This window comes from Rana temporaria, chromosome 3 (genome assembly GCF_905171775.1).
Source record: "Rana temporaria chromosome 3, aRanTem1.1, whole genome shotgun sequence".
Lineage (NCBI taxonomy): Eukaryota > Metazoa > Chordata > Amphibia > Anura > Ranidae > Rana > Rana temporaria.
The window spans coordinates 113,220,271-113,239,844 of record NC_053491.1 but is presented as its reverse complement, the minus strand read 5'-3'; the positions used below and the strand labels follow the sequence as shown (position 1 = coordinate 113,239,844).

The 19,574-nt window shown below is 41.7% G+C and overlaps 1 protein-coding gene across 4 annotated transcripts in view; it reads left to right on the top strand.

Moving 5' to 3' along the window:
• RBM17 (RNA binding motif protein 17) overlaps positions 1–19,574 on the top strand; it is a 59,497-nt gene that overhangs the window by 25,216 nt on the left and 14,707 nt on the right. For 2 of the 4 annotated variants that reach the window (XM_040343270.1, XM_040343273.1), the window contains 5 exons: positions 155–211; positions 5,334–5,472; positions 7,443–7,594; positions 9,077–9,156; positions 9,265–9,363. In XM_040343270.1, coding sequence (XP_040199204.1) covers positions 155–211; positions 5,334–5,472; positions 7,443–7,594; positions 9,077–9,156; positions 9,265–9,363 — 527 coding nt within the window. Of the gene's footprint in view, positions 1–151; positions 212–5,333; positions 5,473–7,442; positions 7,595–9,076; positions 9,157–9,264; positions 9,364–19,574 lie in introns of all 4 variants that reach the window. The other 2 variants (XM_040343269.1, XM_040343272.1) reach the window with 1 other exon arrangement.

Below are 19,574 nucleotides of genomic sequence, written 5' to 3'. Positions count from 1 at the left end.
TTTTTTTTTTTTGTAGAATTGAATACTTTTGTAAACGCAAAATCTGTACCTGATTTTCTTATTATTTTTTAACCTGTTTTACTTTGAGAGAGAGAGATTATAAATGTAATGCATTATTAAAGGCCAATAACATTTGTTTGTTCTTTTTCAGCAGCGGTAGGAGGCGCAGCTATCGCACCACCTACATCTCTCGTTGAGAGGGACAGGGAATGTAAGTATTGCTCTGACATTAGGTAACTTACTCTGTACTGCCACTAGATGGAGTCTGTGGCATCCTTACAGCTTTTAAATAGTCTGTCTCATGCCTGTTTCTGGGTTTCCCTGCAGTATGCATACATAAAACCTAATATTGTGTCGCTGATAAGGAGCCAAGGCTTGTGTTGCATGCTTTTACTTCTAATAACAGGCTATTTACAGACATTCATAACCAACACAGACGTTCTAACATTTGCAGAACTGATATTGGTATGATGCAGTTTAGAGGTGCACCGAATGGAAATTTTGGTATCGACAATGCAGGATGGACTTCGCCAAAAACCAAAATTGACAGTTTTATATAAAAAAAAAATATTTTTTTGTATTTGACTTTTTAATTAATATCATAAATTTCAATGAATAAGAATTTGTCAGCACCTTTTTGGTGCAAGAAAAACGTAAGAAAAATGCATCCCTTAAAATTCTATGTATGTCTTCACACTGGTCCTTTGCATTTTCACTGTGGTGTTAAAAATCGTGCGTTTTTTGGTCAGTTAAAAAAAACACCCCTCCCAAATTGAAATGCATTAAATACACAGCAAGAACCCACCCATGTTACGTTTTTGATGCATCTTTTTGAGTCACATGACCTATGAAAATGCACCATAAGCACAGTAAAATCTATATATTTTTTTTTTTTTTTTTTTATCATCTGCATCTTGTCTTTAACCACTTCCGGACCGCCGCATGTACATTTACGTCAGCAGAATGGCACGGACAGGCACATTGGCGTACCTGTACGTTCCTGCCTAGACGTGGGTCGGGGGTCCTATCGGGACCCCCCCCCCCCCATACATGCGGCGGTTCCTGTGGCTTCAGGAGCGATCCGGGACGAGGGCGCGGCTATTCGTTTATACCGCTCCGTCGCGATCGCTCCCCGGAGCTGAAGAACGGGGAGAGCCGTATGTAAACACGGCTTCCCCGTGCTTCACTGTGGCGGCTGCATCGATTGAGTGATCCCTTTTATAGGGAGACTCGATCGATGACATCAGACCTACAGCCACACCCCCCTACAGTTGTAAACACACACTAGGTGAACCCTAACTCCTACAGCGCCCCCTGTGGTTAACTCCCAAACTGCAACTGTCATTTTCACAATAAACAATGCAATTTAAATGCATTTTTTGCTGTGAAAATTACAATGGTCCCAAAAATGTGTCAAAAGTATCCGCCACAATGTCGCAGTCATGAAAAAAATCGCTGATCGCCGCCATTAGTAGTAAAAAAAAATAATAATAAAACTATCCCCTATTTTGTAAACGCTATAAATTTTGCACAAACCAATCGATAAACGCTTATTGCGATTTTTTTTTTTTTTTTTTTTTTTTTTACCAAAAATAGGTCGAAGAATACGTATCGGCCTAAACTGAGGAAAAAATTATTTTATATATGTTTTTGGGGGATATTTATTATAAAACAAAGTATCAGAATAGTTATGGAACCGTGGTTCAATGATATAAACAGCGCTATGAGATTGATAATATCTAGCCCAAAATAAGAGCTTTAAATGAGAATGTAGGTGGTGTGCTCGGTGACCAAAAAGAGACCAGGTGTTAGTGCACCCTACACCTTATCTCTAGATTCACCAGGTAATGTGATGGCATCCCCCTCTGGGATGTGACCTTACCACAATATACAAGAGGACTGGCGTGTTAATGTCAGTACTCTCAGGCACACCTTCCTCTATTCTCTGAGTCAGTCACGGTCATTCCATTGCAGGCACATAAAACAAAAAGAAAGTACTATATGGTGAAGTACCGCTTTAAGCAATGACCCACAGATTGTAAAGGAGAGCAAACCCCCTATGCAAATGCCCGTACAGAAATAACAAAGTAAATGAACCAAAAATGCAAGCCTGTGAACTCCTGCTGTCACCGCCGTTCTTTAGGCACAAGAGGCCGCCCAAGTGCTGGTAACGCTGGGGAACTGGTGGTCAGCTGTGGAGCGCAGTAAGACTTCCGTGTTGCGCCGATGTAGCCACGCCCTGACGCGTTTCGTCACTTCCGACTTCGACTGAGGGCGTGGCTACATAGCGCCATCATTATTCCTTTATTCCCCGACAACGACAGCTATTGGTTTTATTATAGCAAAAAGTAAAAAATATTGCATTTTTTTAAAAATTGACGCTCTATTTTTGTTTATAGCGCAAAAAATAAAAACCGCAGAGGTGATCAAATACCACCAAAAGAAAGCTCTATTTGTGGGAAAAAAAGGACGCCAATTTCGTTTGGGAGCCACGTCGCACGACCGCGCAATTGTCTGTTAAAGCGACGCAGTGCCGAATTGTAAAAACCCCTTGGGTCATTTAGCAGCATATTGGTCGGGTCCTTAAGTGGTTAAGTACATCAATACTGGGCACTTTCACCCCCTTCCTGCCCAAGCCATTTTTCAGCTTTCAGCGCTGTCACAATTTGAATGATTGCGCGGTCATGCAACACTTTGCCCAAATTAATTTGTAATTGTATTTCCCCTACAAATAGAGCTTTGTTTTGGTGGTGTTTGATCACCTCTGCAGTCTTTATTTTTTTTCCCGCTATAAACAAAAGAGCGACAGTTTTGGGGAAAAAAAAGCTATAATTAATAACCCAAAAAAAAAAAAAAATATATATATATATATATATATATATATATATATATATATATATATATATATATATATATATATATATATATATATATATATATATATATATATTCTCCGTTTAGGCCGATGCGTATTTTTCTACATATTTTTGGTAGAAAAATTGCAATAAGCATATATTGATTGGTTTGCTACAAAATAGTGGATAGATTTATAGCATTTTTTTTTTTTTTTTTACTAGTAATGGCTGCGATCAGTGATTATTTTTTTTTTTTTTTTTTTTTTTTATCGTGACTGCGATATTGTGGCGGATACATCGCACACTTTTGACACAATTTTGGGACCATTCACATTTATACAGCCAACAGTGCTATAAATATGCACTGCTTACTGTGTAAATGTGACTGGCAGGAAAGGGGTTAACCACTAGGGGGCAATCAAGGGGTTAAATGTGTACCCTAGTGAGTGATTCTAACTGTAGGGGGAGGGGACTGAGTGGGGGAGGTGACCGATCTGTGTCCCTATGTACAAGGGACACGGCATCGGTCTCCTCTCCCTGACAGGACGTGGATCTCTGTGTTTGCACAGAGATCCACGGTCCTGCTCAGTTACTGGGCAATTGCGGGTGCCCAGCTGAAATTGCGTCCGCCGGGCACGCGCATCGGGTTCCTAGTAACGCAGCGTTGCCTGTTCTTCCTAATGACATGCAACCGATTGTCTGTTCCCTCTCCATCGGGAACAGCGATCAGTGACGTGCCACTCGTAGCCACGCCCCCTAACAGTTAGAATCACTCCATAGGACACATTTAACACCTTCCTAGCCCACTAGTGGTTAACCTGTTCACTGCCGGTGTAATTTTTACAGTAATCGGTGCATTTTTATAGCACTGAGCACTGCATCAATGACAATGGTCCCAAAATGGCATCAAGTGCCGGATGTGTATATGTATATGTGTGTGTGTGTGTGTGTGTGTGTGTGTGTGTGTGTGTGTGTGTGTATATATATATATATATATATATATATATATATATATATATATATATATATATATATATATATATATATATATATATATATAATTTTTTGGTGGGGGGGGGGGATATTATAGTAAAAAATATTGCTTTTTTTTTTTTTTTTTTTTTTTTTTCAAAATTGTCGCTCTATTTTTGTTGATGGCGCAAAAATAAAAACCGCAGAGGTGATCAAATACCAATAAAAAAAAGGATGTCAATTTTGTTCGGGAGCCACGTCGTGCGACGCGCAATTGACAGTTAAAGCGACGCAGTGCCGAACCGCAAAAAGTGCTATGGTCTTTGGCCAGCCAAATGGTCCAGGGCTTAAAGCAGAGTTCCACCCAAAAGTGGAACTTCCGCTTAAACCACTCCTCGCCCCCTTACATGCCACATTTGGCATGTCATTTTTTCCGGGGGGGGTGTCTTCAGTAGGAGTGGGACTTCCTGTGCCACTTCCTCCTTCCACCCAGGGACCGCTTAGGCGATACGTAATATCGCCTTTTGGCGGGCCCTCCCTGTAGGCAATCACCTGGGACACTGTCCACTCAGGGAGCGCTGCGCCGTTCGCACACGCACATTGAGTGCCTGGCCGTGAAGTCGGAAGCTGTCACGGCCGGGTGCCCACAGTTACAATGGAGGCGCCGGCGGAGAGGAGTGAAGCTCCGGGCGGCGCGGCGCTGGACCGTGGAACAGGTAAGTGTATGTTTATTAAAAGCCAGCAGCTACACTTTTTGTAGCTGCTGACTTTTAAAAAACATTAAAAAAAAGTCTGGAACTCCCCTTTTAAGTGGTTAAATGGCGTAGTACGCTTTCAAATGTGTGGGTGTGTTTTTTATTTTATTTTAATACTAGGCATTAGTGTAGTTCTATTTCTTGTGGGGCTGAATGTTGTCATGTTTGATCAATAACCTTATCTACATGTATTCAGCTAGCTTGTCCTTGGAACAGGCAACTCCTTGCTCTTAGTCACACAGCGTCCAAAGTATGGCCTCCATTTCCTGTGTTGCATCACAAATGTTGGAGTGCTAATGTGATGAAACACTCCATGGTGAGCCTTTTGTTAGGGATCATTTACACTAGTGTTGCCTTCTGAAGAGTGATCCATGATTGCTTTTCAGAGTGCATTTAATAAACTGGCTGAAAGCCCAGTTGGCCAACTGCTGCCTAACATCCTTAGGTCTGAAAAATCAAGGGAACCAGTGGAAATGTGTCGGTTTAATAGTAGCTGCATCCAGTCAGACATTTAGCCCAGCAGGCAGATTGATCAATCTATGCGGTATAAACTGGAATGGCGCAAACAGTGTTTATTTTTTTCGTTCAGTCTCCAGATTGAACCAAAAAAAGGCCATCCTTCGTCTCCATCTTTGACTCTTTTGATGTGATGTAAATTTTAAGGTGGGGAGTACTGATGGTACAAGCCTTGGTGCAACCCATTTTCTTTGTGCAGTTTTCGTTATTGCATCTGTTCTTTCTTTTATATTAGCTATAGTGCCAGCATACGATGAAGAGCCCAGGCACCGACCACCCGCGCCTAAGGCTGCTATTCCTCCCCCCATGTATGATGAACCAGAGCGACCGCGGTCTCCAACTGGACCTAGTAATTCCTTTTTAGCAAACATGGGGTAAGGATAAAGACATGACATGCTTGATTCTCTTTTCTGCATTTTTTATTTTATTTTAGTGGGTATTTTTTTAAGTTAAAGCGGAGGTTCGGACAAATTTTATTTTTTAAAAGCCGGCAGCTGCTGACTTTTAAAAAATGGACACTTACCTGTCCAGCGCGCCCGCAATGTCAGCAGCCGAGGCTGAGCAATCGCTCGGTCCTTGGCTGCTTCCGCCGCCATCCTCGGTGAGGGAATCAAGAAGTGAAGCCTTGCGGCTTCACTGCCCGATTCCTTACTGCGCATGCGCGAGGATCGCGGCGCGCCGTCATTGGTCCCCGCTCCCTCCTGGGAACAGTGTTTCCCAGAAGACAGCAGGGCCGGGGGGTGACGTGCCTAGCTGGATTCCCTGCGGGGATCCGAACCCAGAAGTGGTGCAAATACCTGTCTCAGACAGGTATCTGCACCCCCCTCCCCCCTAAAAGGTGTCAAATGTGACACCAGAGGGGGGAGGGATCCAAAAAGCGGAGGTTGACTTTTCGTGTGAATTTCCACTTTAAACTGAAATCATAAGGTTCGCTTTGCACACATATACAGGTGCTTCTCCAAAAATTGAAATATCATCACAAAGTTAATTTATTTCAGTAATTCAGTTAAAAAAAAATATGTATGTGTGTATATGTGTATGTATGTATGTATGTATGTATGTATGTATGTATGTATGTATGTATGTGTATATATATGTATGTATATATATATATATATATATATATATATATATATATATATATATATATATATATATATATATATATATATGTATGTGTGTGTGTATGTATATATATATATATATATATATATATATATATATGTATGTATGTATGTATATATATATATATATATATATATATATATATATATATATATGTATGTATATATATATATGTATATATATATATATATATATATATATATATATATATATATATTTGTGTGTGTCTATATCATTAGAGTTCAACGAAACCCGGGCACCAGGTCGCAATTGCGACTAGAATTGGCGACCTGGAGCTGCACAGCTGGGGTATCCGTGTGCCCCTGCCGCGCGATCCGGTAATTGAGGCCGCAGCTTTGCGGCCTTCTGCAGGCCTATGGTTCCTTCTGTGATCTGGCGCCATCTTGTGGTGGCCGTTGGTATGACAAGACAACCAGCAATGCTAATATAGCTTTCCCTGTCTGTTTTCACTGCCATCTCCTTCCCTCTAATTAGAACCCCCAAACATTATATATATTTTTTAGTCTAACACCCTAGAGAATAAAATGGTGGTCGTTGCAATACTTTGTCACACTTTTTTGGGAAAAAATACACCTTTTTTTTTTTTTTAATAAAAAAAAAAAGACACCAGTTCAATTTTATTTATATTGTGAAAGATAATGTTACACCGAGTAAATTGATACCCAACATGTCAGGCTTCAAAATTGCGTCCGCTCGTGGAATGGCGACAAACTTTTACCCTTTAAAATCTCCATAGGCGACGTTTAAAAAAATTCTAGAGGTTGCATGTTTTGAGTTAGAGGAGTATGTATGTGTGTGTATGTGTGTGGACAGACAGACATATACTTTTATTTTATTTTATTTCTTTTATTAAAAGAAATTCAGTACAAACAAACCCCATTCCCACTTGTTCTCCTTCCAATTGTCTCGAACTTATGCAAGGGAATGATAAGTAACAATTAGTAGGGTTTTATCCACACCAACTTTTTTATTCTTGTCAGATGCGTATACAATTTTTAATATTTGATTAAGGCAATTTTAAATGCACAGTTAAAATATGTATGTGTAAGTTATTCCCAACCCCTTTGAATTTCTTTACAACAAGTATTCAACACAACAAAAATAAAGAATATTAATTGGAGAGAGTTGCTCTGTAAGCTTGAGGTGAAGTAATGAATTTTCCTTGATTTAATTATATTTGTTTCTTTCTGATTCGCAGTGGAACTGTGGCTCACAAAATCATGCAGAAGTATGGCTTCCGGGAAGGACAAGGGTTGGGAAAACATGAACAGGGCCTCAGTACTGCATTGTCTGTTGAGAAAACCAGTAAGAGAGGAGGCAAAATTATCATTGGTGATTTAGCAGACAAAGGTGTGTTGCTATGTTTTAATGTTTTTATCTTTCCTATACATAAGTTGGGATGTAGGCATTTCTTTTAAATATAAATCCACAGTTAATTTGCTAACATTTCTATCAGTGTCTGTTAATATAGAAGGTATCTTTTTGTGTAGGGTTTTAAAGCCTAGGTTTACAAATAAGCACATGGGACATTGCTTACCTTCAGCGAGCTGTGTCCCTTGTCCTGCTGTGTACTTGTTTAGCAGGAATCTTCCTCCTTTGATGCCCCACTACCCCTTCTGCTGTAATCTTCCAGTGAGACCGAGGTTATTAGACCTAAGGGAGCTGTCTCATGCACTTATCAAGAGTGTCTGCCCAGCTCCTCCATGCATAGAAGATGTACTACAGCTTTTATGAATCAAAGATGATCAATGAATGGAGGACAGACGAATGATTGAAAGGGTCTGCCTTCTTCAATCGTAGACTAAGCTTCATTCATAGAAGCTGTAGTATGGCTTCTGTGGATGGCTGTGCTGGGTGGAAAAGGACAGGAGTAGTTGATGCGGGCCTCTGACAACTCCCATAGTGATATTGACCTCTGCCACACTGGCAGGCGATCATGGATGGGGGGGGGGGGATGTCAGAGGACCACAAAGGAATAAAAAAAATTCTACCCAAATTATTTTATTTTTTTAAAACTAAATGTCCGCTTTAATAAGAAGCAATTATTTTACCTTAACTTCTTGCCAACTGTGTAACACACATACGCGGCTACTGGAATAATAGGTTTGAACACCCAGCTGCTGCACATATGCGCCCACGTCGGCCTGAGGTCACAGCACACCGACAGCTCTTACCGATAACTCTTGATCGCGGCTTCTGGTCAGCATCCATGGACGGATTCCTGATCATGTGACTGCTGTGAGGGCTATTTACAGCGATCATGTGTTAGTGAAGCTGTGCTGCCTCCCACTTAAAGTAGAACTAAAGGCAATATATATTTTTCATTTTGGATGAAGTTGGGGTCCCTTTTTTTTTCTTTTTTTTTCCCGTGTCCTATTGGGGAGATTTCTCTTTACTTCCTTTCCCATAGCCCAAACAGGAAGTGAGAGGAAATCGCTCTTGCATGAGGGAATCCCTGGTTGCTACTGGGGTCACCAGAACTATTGTGGATTGTAGGATTTTATTTTGATGCCTGTAAACAGGACAAGTGGTTTTCCCTTTTAGCTATACCTTTAAAGGGCTTTCAGGAGGTGTCATGAAGGGGTTGAAAAACATGCATAGAGAGTATAGCTCTTTAGATCACAGGAAAGATGATGAAATCATGTTAATGACCAAGTGATATTCCTGGCACCTCTGCACCCCATATTAAGTGCTGCTAGTTTAACCCAGATCAGCAGGGACTTTGGAAGTTTAAGAAAAATAAAAAATTCTATAGCTTGAAATATTAATACTTTGTGTATTTACATGTAAGATTCCAGTGGAAATCTTAATCGTTGCATTTCTGTCCTACAGCTGAAGCTGCAAAGAAAGGAACGGATCCCAACCCTTTAACAGAAATACTGAAGTGTCCCACGAAGGTGGTTTTATTACGGGTGAGAATAAGTAATTACAATCTTTTAGGTTTGATGGTTTTGTTGAGCAACTCGATTTTTAATTGCTAATTACTTTTTGTTTTGTTCCCCCCCCCCCCCCCCTCTCAGAATATGGTTGGTGCAGGGGAAGTGGATGAAGATCTAGAAGGCGAAACAAAGGAGGAGTGTGAAAAATATGGCAAAGTGGCAAAATGCGTCATCTTTGAGGTCAGTGGAAAAGATGGATCAATGTGCTTGTATTGTTCATACATTTCCTGCTTTTATATTTCACTTGACACGTAATGTAATGAGCTTCTTATAGCAGATTTGACACTTGCTTGCTATGGATAAACAAATTCCACTCTGTTTTAAACATCATGGCACAACCCAAGCAAAGTTAAAGTGGGAGTAAACTAAAGTCTTTCTTAAAAAAAAAAAAAAAAAAAAAAAACACCCTGCAAGACCATGGCATAATGTGCCAGTATACGTCACATACTAGCACATTATGATATACTTGCCTTAGAGCAGGGCTATGCAATTAGCGGACCTCCAGCTGTTGCAGAACTACAATTCCCATGAGGCATAGCAAGACTCTGACAACCACAAGCATGACACCCAATAATAAGCTCAATAATGGCATGCAATGCCAAGCTGCGGTTTCCAAAGCGAGCAAAGTCCTTTCTTGTATTAAGAGAGGTATGGACTCCAGAGACAGAGATATAATTTTGCCCCTGTACAAATCATTAGTAAGACCTCATCTGGAATATGCCGTTCAGTTTTGGGTTCCAGTTCTCAAGAAGGATATCAGGGAACTGGAGAAAGTGCAGAGAAGGGCAACCAAACTGATAAGAGGCATGGAGGAGCTCAGCTATGAGGAAAGATTAGAGGAACTGAATTTATTCACTCTTGAGAAGAGGAGATTAAGGGGGGGATATGATCCACATGTACAAATCTAGAAAAGGGGTCCATATAGTGAACTTGGTGTTGAGTTATTCACTTTACGGTCAACACTGAGGACAAGGGGGCACTCTTTACGTCTAGAGGAAAAGAGATTTCACCTCCAAATACGGAAAGGTTTCTTCACAGTAAGAGCTGTGAAAATGTGGAACAGACTCCCTCCAGAGGTGGTTCTGGCCAGCTCAGTAGATTGCTTTTAAGAAAGGCCTGGATTCTTTCCTAAATGTACATAATATAACTGGGTACTAACATTTATAGGTAAAGTTGATCTGGGGAATATCCGATTGCCTCATGGGGGATCAGGAAATAATTTTTTTCCCCTGCTGTAGCAAATTGGATCATGCTTTGCTGTTTTTTTTTTGCCTTCCTCTGGATCAACTGTGGGTATAGAATTGGGTATATGTGATTGTACGATATTATTGTTTTATTTCTTGTGGTTGAACTTGATGGACTTGTGTCTTTTTTCAACCTGACTAACTTTGTAACCCAGAGGCATGATGGGACTTGTAGTTTTGTAACAGCTGGAGGTCCGCTAATTGCATATCCCTGCCTTAGAACAAAGCCCTCCTATGGCGCTCTGTCACCACTGGCAGGGCTACCATCTTCACCCGTTCTTCCATCTGGGTTTGTGTGCTTCGGTCATCTGATTGGCTGAGCCGCAATGATATCACTCCCACAGGAGTCGCATGGATGGGTATGCTGTCCCTTCAGAGCCCATGCGCCAGTGACGTTACCGACTGCATGCAGTGTGAATATCTCCTAACCAGTGCAAGTTTATGAGATATTCACTGTAACTACAGGTAAGCTTTATTATCGGCTTGTCTGTGGGTACAAGTAAAGAAGAAAAAAAAAACTTTACTACCACTTTAAAATGCTCTTTGGTTACTAGGTGGATTGTGTGTTTTTAACTTTATCCCAAAGAATGGGGGGTGGTGGCTTACATTCTTACTTGTCTATACAGTATTTCCAGAAATGTAAAAAAAAAAATAGTACCCAGACTCCGTATTACAAGAAAAGACCAATGTTATAGGATGTTGTGATGTTTGGGATTATCGATACTTTCTAAATACAGTAGTGAGGGTTTATGAACCTATTTTTCCAAATATATATATTGCACTGATGGAAAAAACAAGATGCGCTATATAAAAAGAAACAAACTTTTTCTAAATAATCATGACATAGATCAATGTCCATATATGATCTAAAAACAAAAAGAAAGTCCAGATCCCCAGTGAAGTGAAGGAAACGGAAAAATTAGTCCATAAGTGCTTGATCTAAAACTGTAGTGACGATCCAATGAATAGCAAAACCTCCACCATGAATCAAGATGTCTGCTTACCAGATGACCAGCGGTCTCTTAATTAAAAGAAGACCAGAGAAGGCGTGTAGATAAACACTATGGCAGTTGGATTGTAGAAAAGCTGTATAGCAAGTACACCTCCGTCTCAAGCCAATCGATGGAAAATTGGGGTCCCGATAATCATGGAAGACACATAAGGGCCACAATAGTGTAGTAACGTAGGTAACATTTATTAAAAAGAAGAAAAAAACGCACTTACATATAAACGGTAAAATTTAGGCATGTCAAAATTTGGAGCTCCGGCCGGAAGCCAACCAAAAAAGACCCGTCCAGGTAGGTAGGGAAAGGTGAAGTCAACGGGGGGTGATCCGGTACAACACTCGTTCCGCCCGACCGGTTTCGCGAAAACTCGCTTCCTCATAGGGCACGGGTAACATACCAGATCACCCCCCTTAAATAACACAAGAAATTAGAATGGCCACTGGGCGTCATCGTACTCACGTGAACGCGCATGCGCGCGCACCGGAAACAATCCAGGTCAGACCAAGTCTGACTCTAGTGTCCTCAGCGCCAGTGCGCATGCGCCCACGCCCAGCGGAGCCCAGGGTAGCAAAAATACGGGAAAATACCCGATCCGGATAAGCAGGCATCAGATCCAGAGGTCTGAAGCCGGATACCACGAAAACGGGACCCGTGACAGGAGTATGCCCGACCCCAAGACCGCACCGTGACGATCAGGGTGACCTCCGCATCACGTGACCGGAACGTCGACGTCACACGTCGGCGTGCAGCCGTAGTGACCCCGAGCCACCAGGAAGCACGGCACGGACCAGAAACTACAGGGCCAGGCCTCGTTATGAATTACAGGCTCCGCCTCCCTGACGCACTGATTGGTCAGAGAAGCCAAGCCTCGTTCTGGGTGTGATGAAAATGCCGTACAGTCACAATAGCATCCCCAGGAAACAAATAGGGAGAATAAATGCATGGATCCGCAGAGCACATTAATACTCTAGCGGACCAAAATTATAGCTATATAACTGACACAGCTGTACATCACAAGACCCAAACTGATAAAAAATGTAACAAAATTAATAAAAGCATTAATAATGTTTAAAAAGTGCTGTCATATTTCAAACATATATTAACCCTCACTGGCATGACCAGCATGCATACAGCGAAAGTTCAACACTATTACCTAGCCCATATAGTAGAAATATATATATATAAAATATCCTTCTTATAATATTATAAGCACAAAAATATAAAATTACATCAAACTGTGACTAAAAAGATAAATACAATCTACTACATTCACTGAATTAATCAAAACAGCTGGGCACTGCAGATAGAACTGAAGGACCCACTAAACACAATATCTCTAAATCGCATATTCCCAAAGAATCTCTCCAGATTAGGCACATATGGATATGATAGAAAAAAAACATTTTTAAAAATCTTCTTAAAAAACCCTTCAAAAAAATTTTTTTCAAAAAAATTTCTTTTTCCCTTTATGAATTATTAATGAAAGCATTAATATCCGTATCAATATTAAGCCCAAACGGCGTATAGGTTTTGACCCGGTGAATCCAGGCCATTTCCTGTCTCGAAATCTCACGGACTAGGTTACTGCCTCTCCAGTGCGGACGATATTTATCGATTCCGATGAACAAAATATTGGATGGATCTCTATTGTGCTTTAAGTCAAAATGTCTAGAGACAGAATGTTTGTCAAAACCACTTCTGATTTTGGCAATATGCTCATTGAGCCTAACTGACAGGGCCCTCTTAGTGCGGCCGATGTACTGAAGGCCACAAGGGCACTGGATAAGGTATATCACACCTTTCGTCGAACAGGTTATGAAAGGTTCAACATCAAATGTTTGTTGAGTGGCTGTGGACTGGAAGGAACAAATTTTCCTCTCCCTGCACCTATTCAGGGTACAGACCTGACAACGTTTACATCTGTAATATCCTGTAAGATTCTCAAGGAAAGTCCTTGATGCCTTCGGAGGGTCATGTACACTGGGAGCAATACGACTCCCAATTGTAGATGCACCCCTGAACACCACACTAGGCCTCGCTGGGAGAATTGGAGCCAACACCTGGTCAGTAGTGAGAATATGCCAGTGTTTCTGGATTAATTTCTTAACATTAAAGTGCTGTGCAGAAAATGTTGTAATAAAAGGTAGAGAGAATCTATCACCTTGATCTCCCTTGATTTTGTCTACAAGGAGTGATGCTCTGTCAATGCTCCTAACCTTCTCCATTGATTGGAGTAGACTGTTACCATCATATCCCTTCTCCTCGAATCTTTTGGAAAGAATCGAGGCCTGTCTCTCGAATGTCAGGGGATTGGTGCAGTTTCGTTTAATGCGCATAAACTGTCCCAAAGGAACAGATTTTAACCAAGTTGGTAAATGGCAACTGTCTAGGGGTATATAGGCGTTGCGATCAGTTGGTTTGAAAAAAGTAGACGTAACAAATCTGCCATCCTCAATAGTAATCTGGAGGTCCAAAAAGTGAATGGAGTGTTGACTAGTCTCAAAATTAAATTTAATTCCCCTAGTGTTCTGATTCAACTCAGCCATAAAGCTGAGGAGATCTGCCTCACTACCATCCCAGAGGAGGAGGACATCGTCGATATACCTCGACCAGAGTAGAATCTCGGGTCTGCGGTGATCATCAACGACGTCCTCCTCCCACTTGGCCATGAAGAGGTTGGCCAGGCTGGGGGCATATTTAGCCCCCATGGCCACACCCCTATCCTGGCGGTAAAACATGTTATCAAACATGAAATAATTATGGGAGGCCGCGTAAGTTAACAAGACCATAATAAAACCTATTTGAGCTTGTGCAAGGTCAGACTGTCTAGCTAAGAACATCTGCACCGCCTCAAACCCCAAATGATGGGGAATAATAGTGTACAAGGAGGTCACATCTGCTGTGACCATCCATATACCGGTCTTGGGGAAAATATTAGCGAGTGTATTAATAACCTGCTTCGTGTCCTTGATATACGAAGGAATCTTTTGTACGAGTGGCTGTAGAAAAGAGTCTATATACTTGCCCACCCGGGACGTGATAGAATCAATACCACTGACGATAGGTCGTCCCGGGGGGCAAGTCAAGCTCTTATGGATCTTAGGTAGGTAATAGATCACAGGTGTCCGTGGGGCGCTGGGCACCAAATAAAGGGCCTCCTTGTTGGTCAAGATGCCACTTTGGAGCCCCTGTTTGACCAAAACCTCTAGTTCCTTTTTGTATCCACTTATTGGATCCCTAGCAAGAGGGGTATAAGTGTCAACATCATCAACGAGCCTATGCAATTCTTTAAAGTAGTCACACTGGTCTAGAACAACTATACCGCCCCCCTTATCCGCGGGTCGGATGACCAAAGCCTTATTCTGACATAGTGATTCCAAACCCATTGTAAGGTCTCTACTCATTCTGGATTTGCTCACTTTAAGTTTATCCAGGTCACTGAGCACCACGTCCCTGAAGACTTTGATGCTTGGAGCTAGTGATCCTGGTGGATTAAAGAGCGAAGCATTAGACAAGGACGAATGTTTATATTCGGTAGTTGCCTGTTGTGCAGAGATGGGGTTAGAAAGAAAATGGCGTTTAATACTGAGACGTCTAGTAAATTTATGCACATCCATATACGTTTGGAATTTACTTAGATTTCTAGGGGGGGCATATTTCAGTCCCTTGTCTAGAAGTTTTTTTTCCTGGTCAGTCAGGACTTGTTGGCTAAGATTGTAGATGCCTACTCCTAGATTCTTTTTCTCTTTGGCCGACTGGGCCCGCCTCCCCCCCCTGGTCCCTCTCTTCGTTTTGAGATGTTTCCCTGACCAGCGGGGGCCCTGCGAAAATCCCAATTCTGATTATAGGCATTTCCAGGTGGATTCGGAGGGAAATTGACATTAGTCTGTCCTCCAAGTGCATCCGGATAGCCCAGAGGGTACGTAAAAGGATTGCTAACTGTATTAGTGGGTCTAAAGTCACCTCTGATAGGTGCGTGACCTCCATTGTTACCAAAATCAGAGATAGGGTTGAACCTATTTTGGGTTGGGATATTGAAACCGAACCCGGCCTGGCCAACATCCTGTTGGGGACCATAACTAGATCCACCAAACCCCATCAGAGGAGGTGGAAAGCGATAGTCAAAGCCTCTATTCCATAGCCGAGGGCATGAAGCCTGGTCGTAATAAACTGCATCATTACTGCGATTAGCCCCCTTAGGGGTTCCACTAGAAGCGTACCCCTTCTGGGTCGGTCCCCTTTGGGGTCCCTTCCCTTTATTGGTATTCTTCTTGGGAATGCGAGTAGTGGCCCCTTGAAAAGATGGATATGAGGTCACTACTCGTGGTTGTGCTGAAAAAGATGAAAGTGATAGGGGATCAGCACCTTCTAAGGGCTGGGGTGTAGTATCCATTCCAAAGTCCCCATCATTAGTAGGGGAAAGCTTCTTTTGCCATAAAAAAACAAGATTGGATTTATAATCCTCACTGTCTCTGATAAATTTCTTTTTCTTTTTGGCTTTCTGATCCTTTTCCTCTTTATCTAAAGTTTTTAGTAAAGAGGTAGAATGATTAGTATACTCCTCACTGTTCTTGAAGGGAGTGAGCAAATCTTTAACAGATCCGATTTCATCATCTAATCGGGACAGTTTGTCAGTCCTCCTGGTTAAAAGAAAACGCAAAAAGGACACCCCTGAATCATTGAAATACTTAAACCAACCAACAAGGTCAGTACTCCAATCAATGGAGAAGGTTAGGAGCATTGACAGAGCATCACTCCTTGTAGACAAAATCAAGGGAGATCAAGGTGATAGATTCTCTCTACCTTTTATTACAACATTTTCTGCACAGCACTTTAATGTTAAGAAATTAATCCAGAAACACTGGCATATTCTCACTACTGACCAGGTGTTGGCTCCAATTCTCCCAGCGAGGCCTAGTGTGGTGTTCAGGGGTGCATCTACAATTGGGAGTCGTATTGCTCCCAGTGTACATGACCCTCCGAAGGCATCAAGGACTTTCCTTGAGAATCTTACAGGATATTACAGATGTAAACGTTGTCAGGTCTGTACCCTGAATAGGTGCAGGGAGAGGAAAATTTGTTCCTTCCAGTCCACAGCCACTCAACAAACATTTGATGTTGAACCTTTCATAACCTGTTCGACGAAAGGTGTGATATACCTTATCCAGTGCCCTTGTGGCCTTCAGTACATCGGCCGCACTAAGAGGGCCCTGTCAGTTAGGCTCAATGAGCATATTGCCAAAATCAGAAGTGGTTTTGACAAACATTCTGTCTCTAGACATTTTGACTTAAAGCACAATAGAGATCCATCCAATATTTTGTTCATCGGAATCGATAAATATCGTCCGCACTGGAGAGGCAGTAACCTAGTCCGTGAGATTTCGAGACAGGAAATGGCCTGGATTCACCGGGTCAAAACCTATACGCCGTTAGGGCTTAATATTGATACGGATATTAATGCTTTCATTAATAATTCATAAAGGGAAAAAGAAATTTTTTTGAAAAAAATTTTTTTGAAGGGTTTTTTAAGAAGATTTTTAAAAATGTTTTTTTTCTATCATATCCATATGTGCCTAATCTGGAGAGATTCTTTGGGAATATGCGATTTAGAGATATTGTGTTTAGTGGGTCCTTCAGTTCTATCTGCAGTGCCCAGCTGTTTTGATTAATTCAGTGAATGTAGTAGATTGTATTTATCTTTTTAGTCACAGTTTGATGTAATTTTATATTTTTGTGCTTATAATATTATAAGAAGGATATTTTATATATATATATTTCTACTATATGGGCTAGGTAATAGTGTTGAACTTTCGCTGTATGCATGCTGGTCATGCCAGTGAGGGTTAATATATGTTTGAAATATGACAGCACTTTTTAAACATTATTAATGCTTTTATTAATTTTGTTACATTTTTTATCAGTTTGGGTCTTGTGATGTACAGCTGTGTCAGTTATATAGCTATAATTTTGGTCCGCTAGAGTATTAATGTGCTCTGCGGATCCATGCATTTATTCTCCCTATTTGTTTCCTGGGGATGCTATTGTGACTGTACGGCATTTTCATCACACCCAGAACGAGGCTTGGCTTCTCTGACCAATCAGTGCGTCAGGGAGGCGGAGCCTGTAATTCATAACGAGGCCTGGCCCTGTAGTTTCTGGTCCGTGCCGTGCTTCCTGGTGGCTCGGGGTCACTACGGCTGCACGCCGACGTGTGACGTCGACGTTCCGGTCACGTGATGCGGAGGTCACCCTGATCGTCACGGTGCGGTCTTGGGGTCGGGCATACTCCTGTCACGGGTCCCGTTTTCGTGGTATCCGGCTTCAGACCTCTGGATCTGATGCCTGCTTATCCGGATCGGGTATTTTCCCGTATTTTTGCTACCCTGGGCTCCGCTGGGCGTGGGCGCATGCGCACTGGCGCTGAGGACACTAGAGTCAGACTTGGTCTGACCTGGATTGTTTCCGGTGCGCGCGCATGCGCGTTCACGTGAGTACGATGACGCCCAGTGGCCATTCTAATTTCTTGTGTTATTTAAGGGGGGTGATCTGGTATGTTACCCGTGCCCTATGAGGAAGCGAGTTTTCGCGAAACCGGTCGGGCGGAACGAGTGTTGTACCGGATCACCCCCCGTTGACTTCACCTTTCCCTACCTACCTGGACGGGTCTTTTTTGGTTGGCTTCCGGCCGGAGCTCCAAATTTTGACATGCCTAAATTTTACCGTTTATATGTAAGTGCGTTTTTTTCTTCTTTTTAATAAATGTTACCTACGTTACTACACTATTGTGGCCCTTATGTGTCTTCCATGATTATCGGGACCCCAATTTTCCATCGATTGGCTTGAGACGGAGGTGTACTTGCTATACAGCTTTTCTACAATCCAACTGCCATAGTGTTTATCTACACGCCTTCTCTGGTCTTCTTTTAATTAAGAGACCGCTGGTCATCTGGTAAGCAGACATCTTGATTCATGGTGGAGGTTTTGCTATTCATTGGATCGTCACTACAGTTTTAGATCAAGCACTTATGGACTAATTTTTCCGTTTCCTTCACTTCACTGGGGATCTGGACTTTCTTTTTGTTTTTAGATCATATATGGACATTGATCTATGTCATGATTATTTAGAAAAAGTTTGTTTCTTTTTATATAGCGCATCTTGTTTTTTCCATTTATGTTTTACTGTACAATATTTACAGGAAGGTGCAGCTTTATTTACATTGATTTTGTTTACACACGTGTATTTTTTAAGAGCATTAGTTTGTTCATTTTTATATATTAGCGCAGTTGCTCCCACAATTTTTTCCACTTCTACGTATATTTTCAATTGCTGCTTTTTTTCTGTGTCACTATGGATATATTTGACTTCCGTTCCAAGCGAAAAGTCAATCTAGACGGGGTTTTTGATTCTACCCCCTCGGTGCCTGGGACCGATGTAGGTGGTCTTTTTATGCGATTAAAGAATCTATTGGTTACTGAAATACATACCCAGTGGGACATCGCATTTTTAGAGACCTATATCAAGGGGTCCATGGTACCAAGGAGTTTGAGATGGGAAGTGTCCCCCCAACAAGGGGACACTGACCTTGTTGGTTGGTTTAAGTATTTCAATGATTCAGGGGTGTCCTTTTTGCGTTTTCTTTTAACCAGGAGGACTGACAAACTGTCCCGATTAGATGATGAAATCGGATCTGTTAAAGATTTGCTCACTCCCTTCAAGAACAGTGAGGAGTATACTAATCATTCTACCTCTTTACTAAAAACTTTAGATAAAGAGGAAAAGGATCAGAAAGCCAAAAAGAAAAAGAAATTTATCAGAGACAGTGAGGATTATAAATCCAATCTTGTTTTTTTATGGCAAAAGAAGCTTTCCCCTACTAATGATGGGGACTTTGGAATGGATACTACACCCCAGCCCTTAGAAGGTGCTGATCCCCTATCACTTTCATCTTTTTCAGCACAACCACGAGTAGTGACCTCATATCCATCTTTTCAAGGGGCCACTACTCGCATTCCCAAGAAGAATACCAATAAAGGGAAGGGACCCCAAAGGGGACCGACCCAGAAGGGGTACGCTTCTAGTGGAACCCCTAAGGGGGCTAATCGCAGTAATGATGCAGTTTATTACGACCAGGCTTCATGC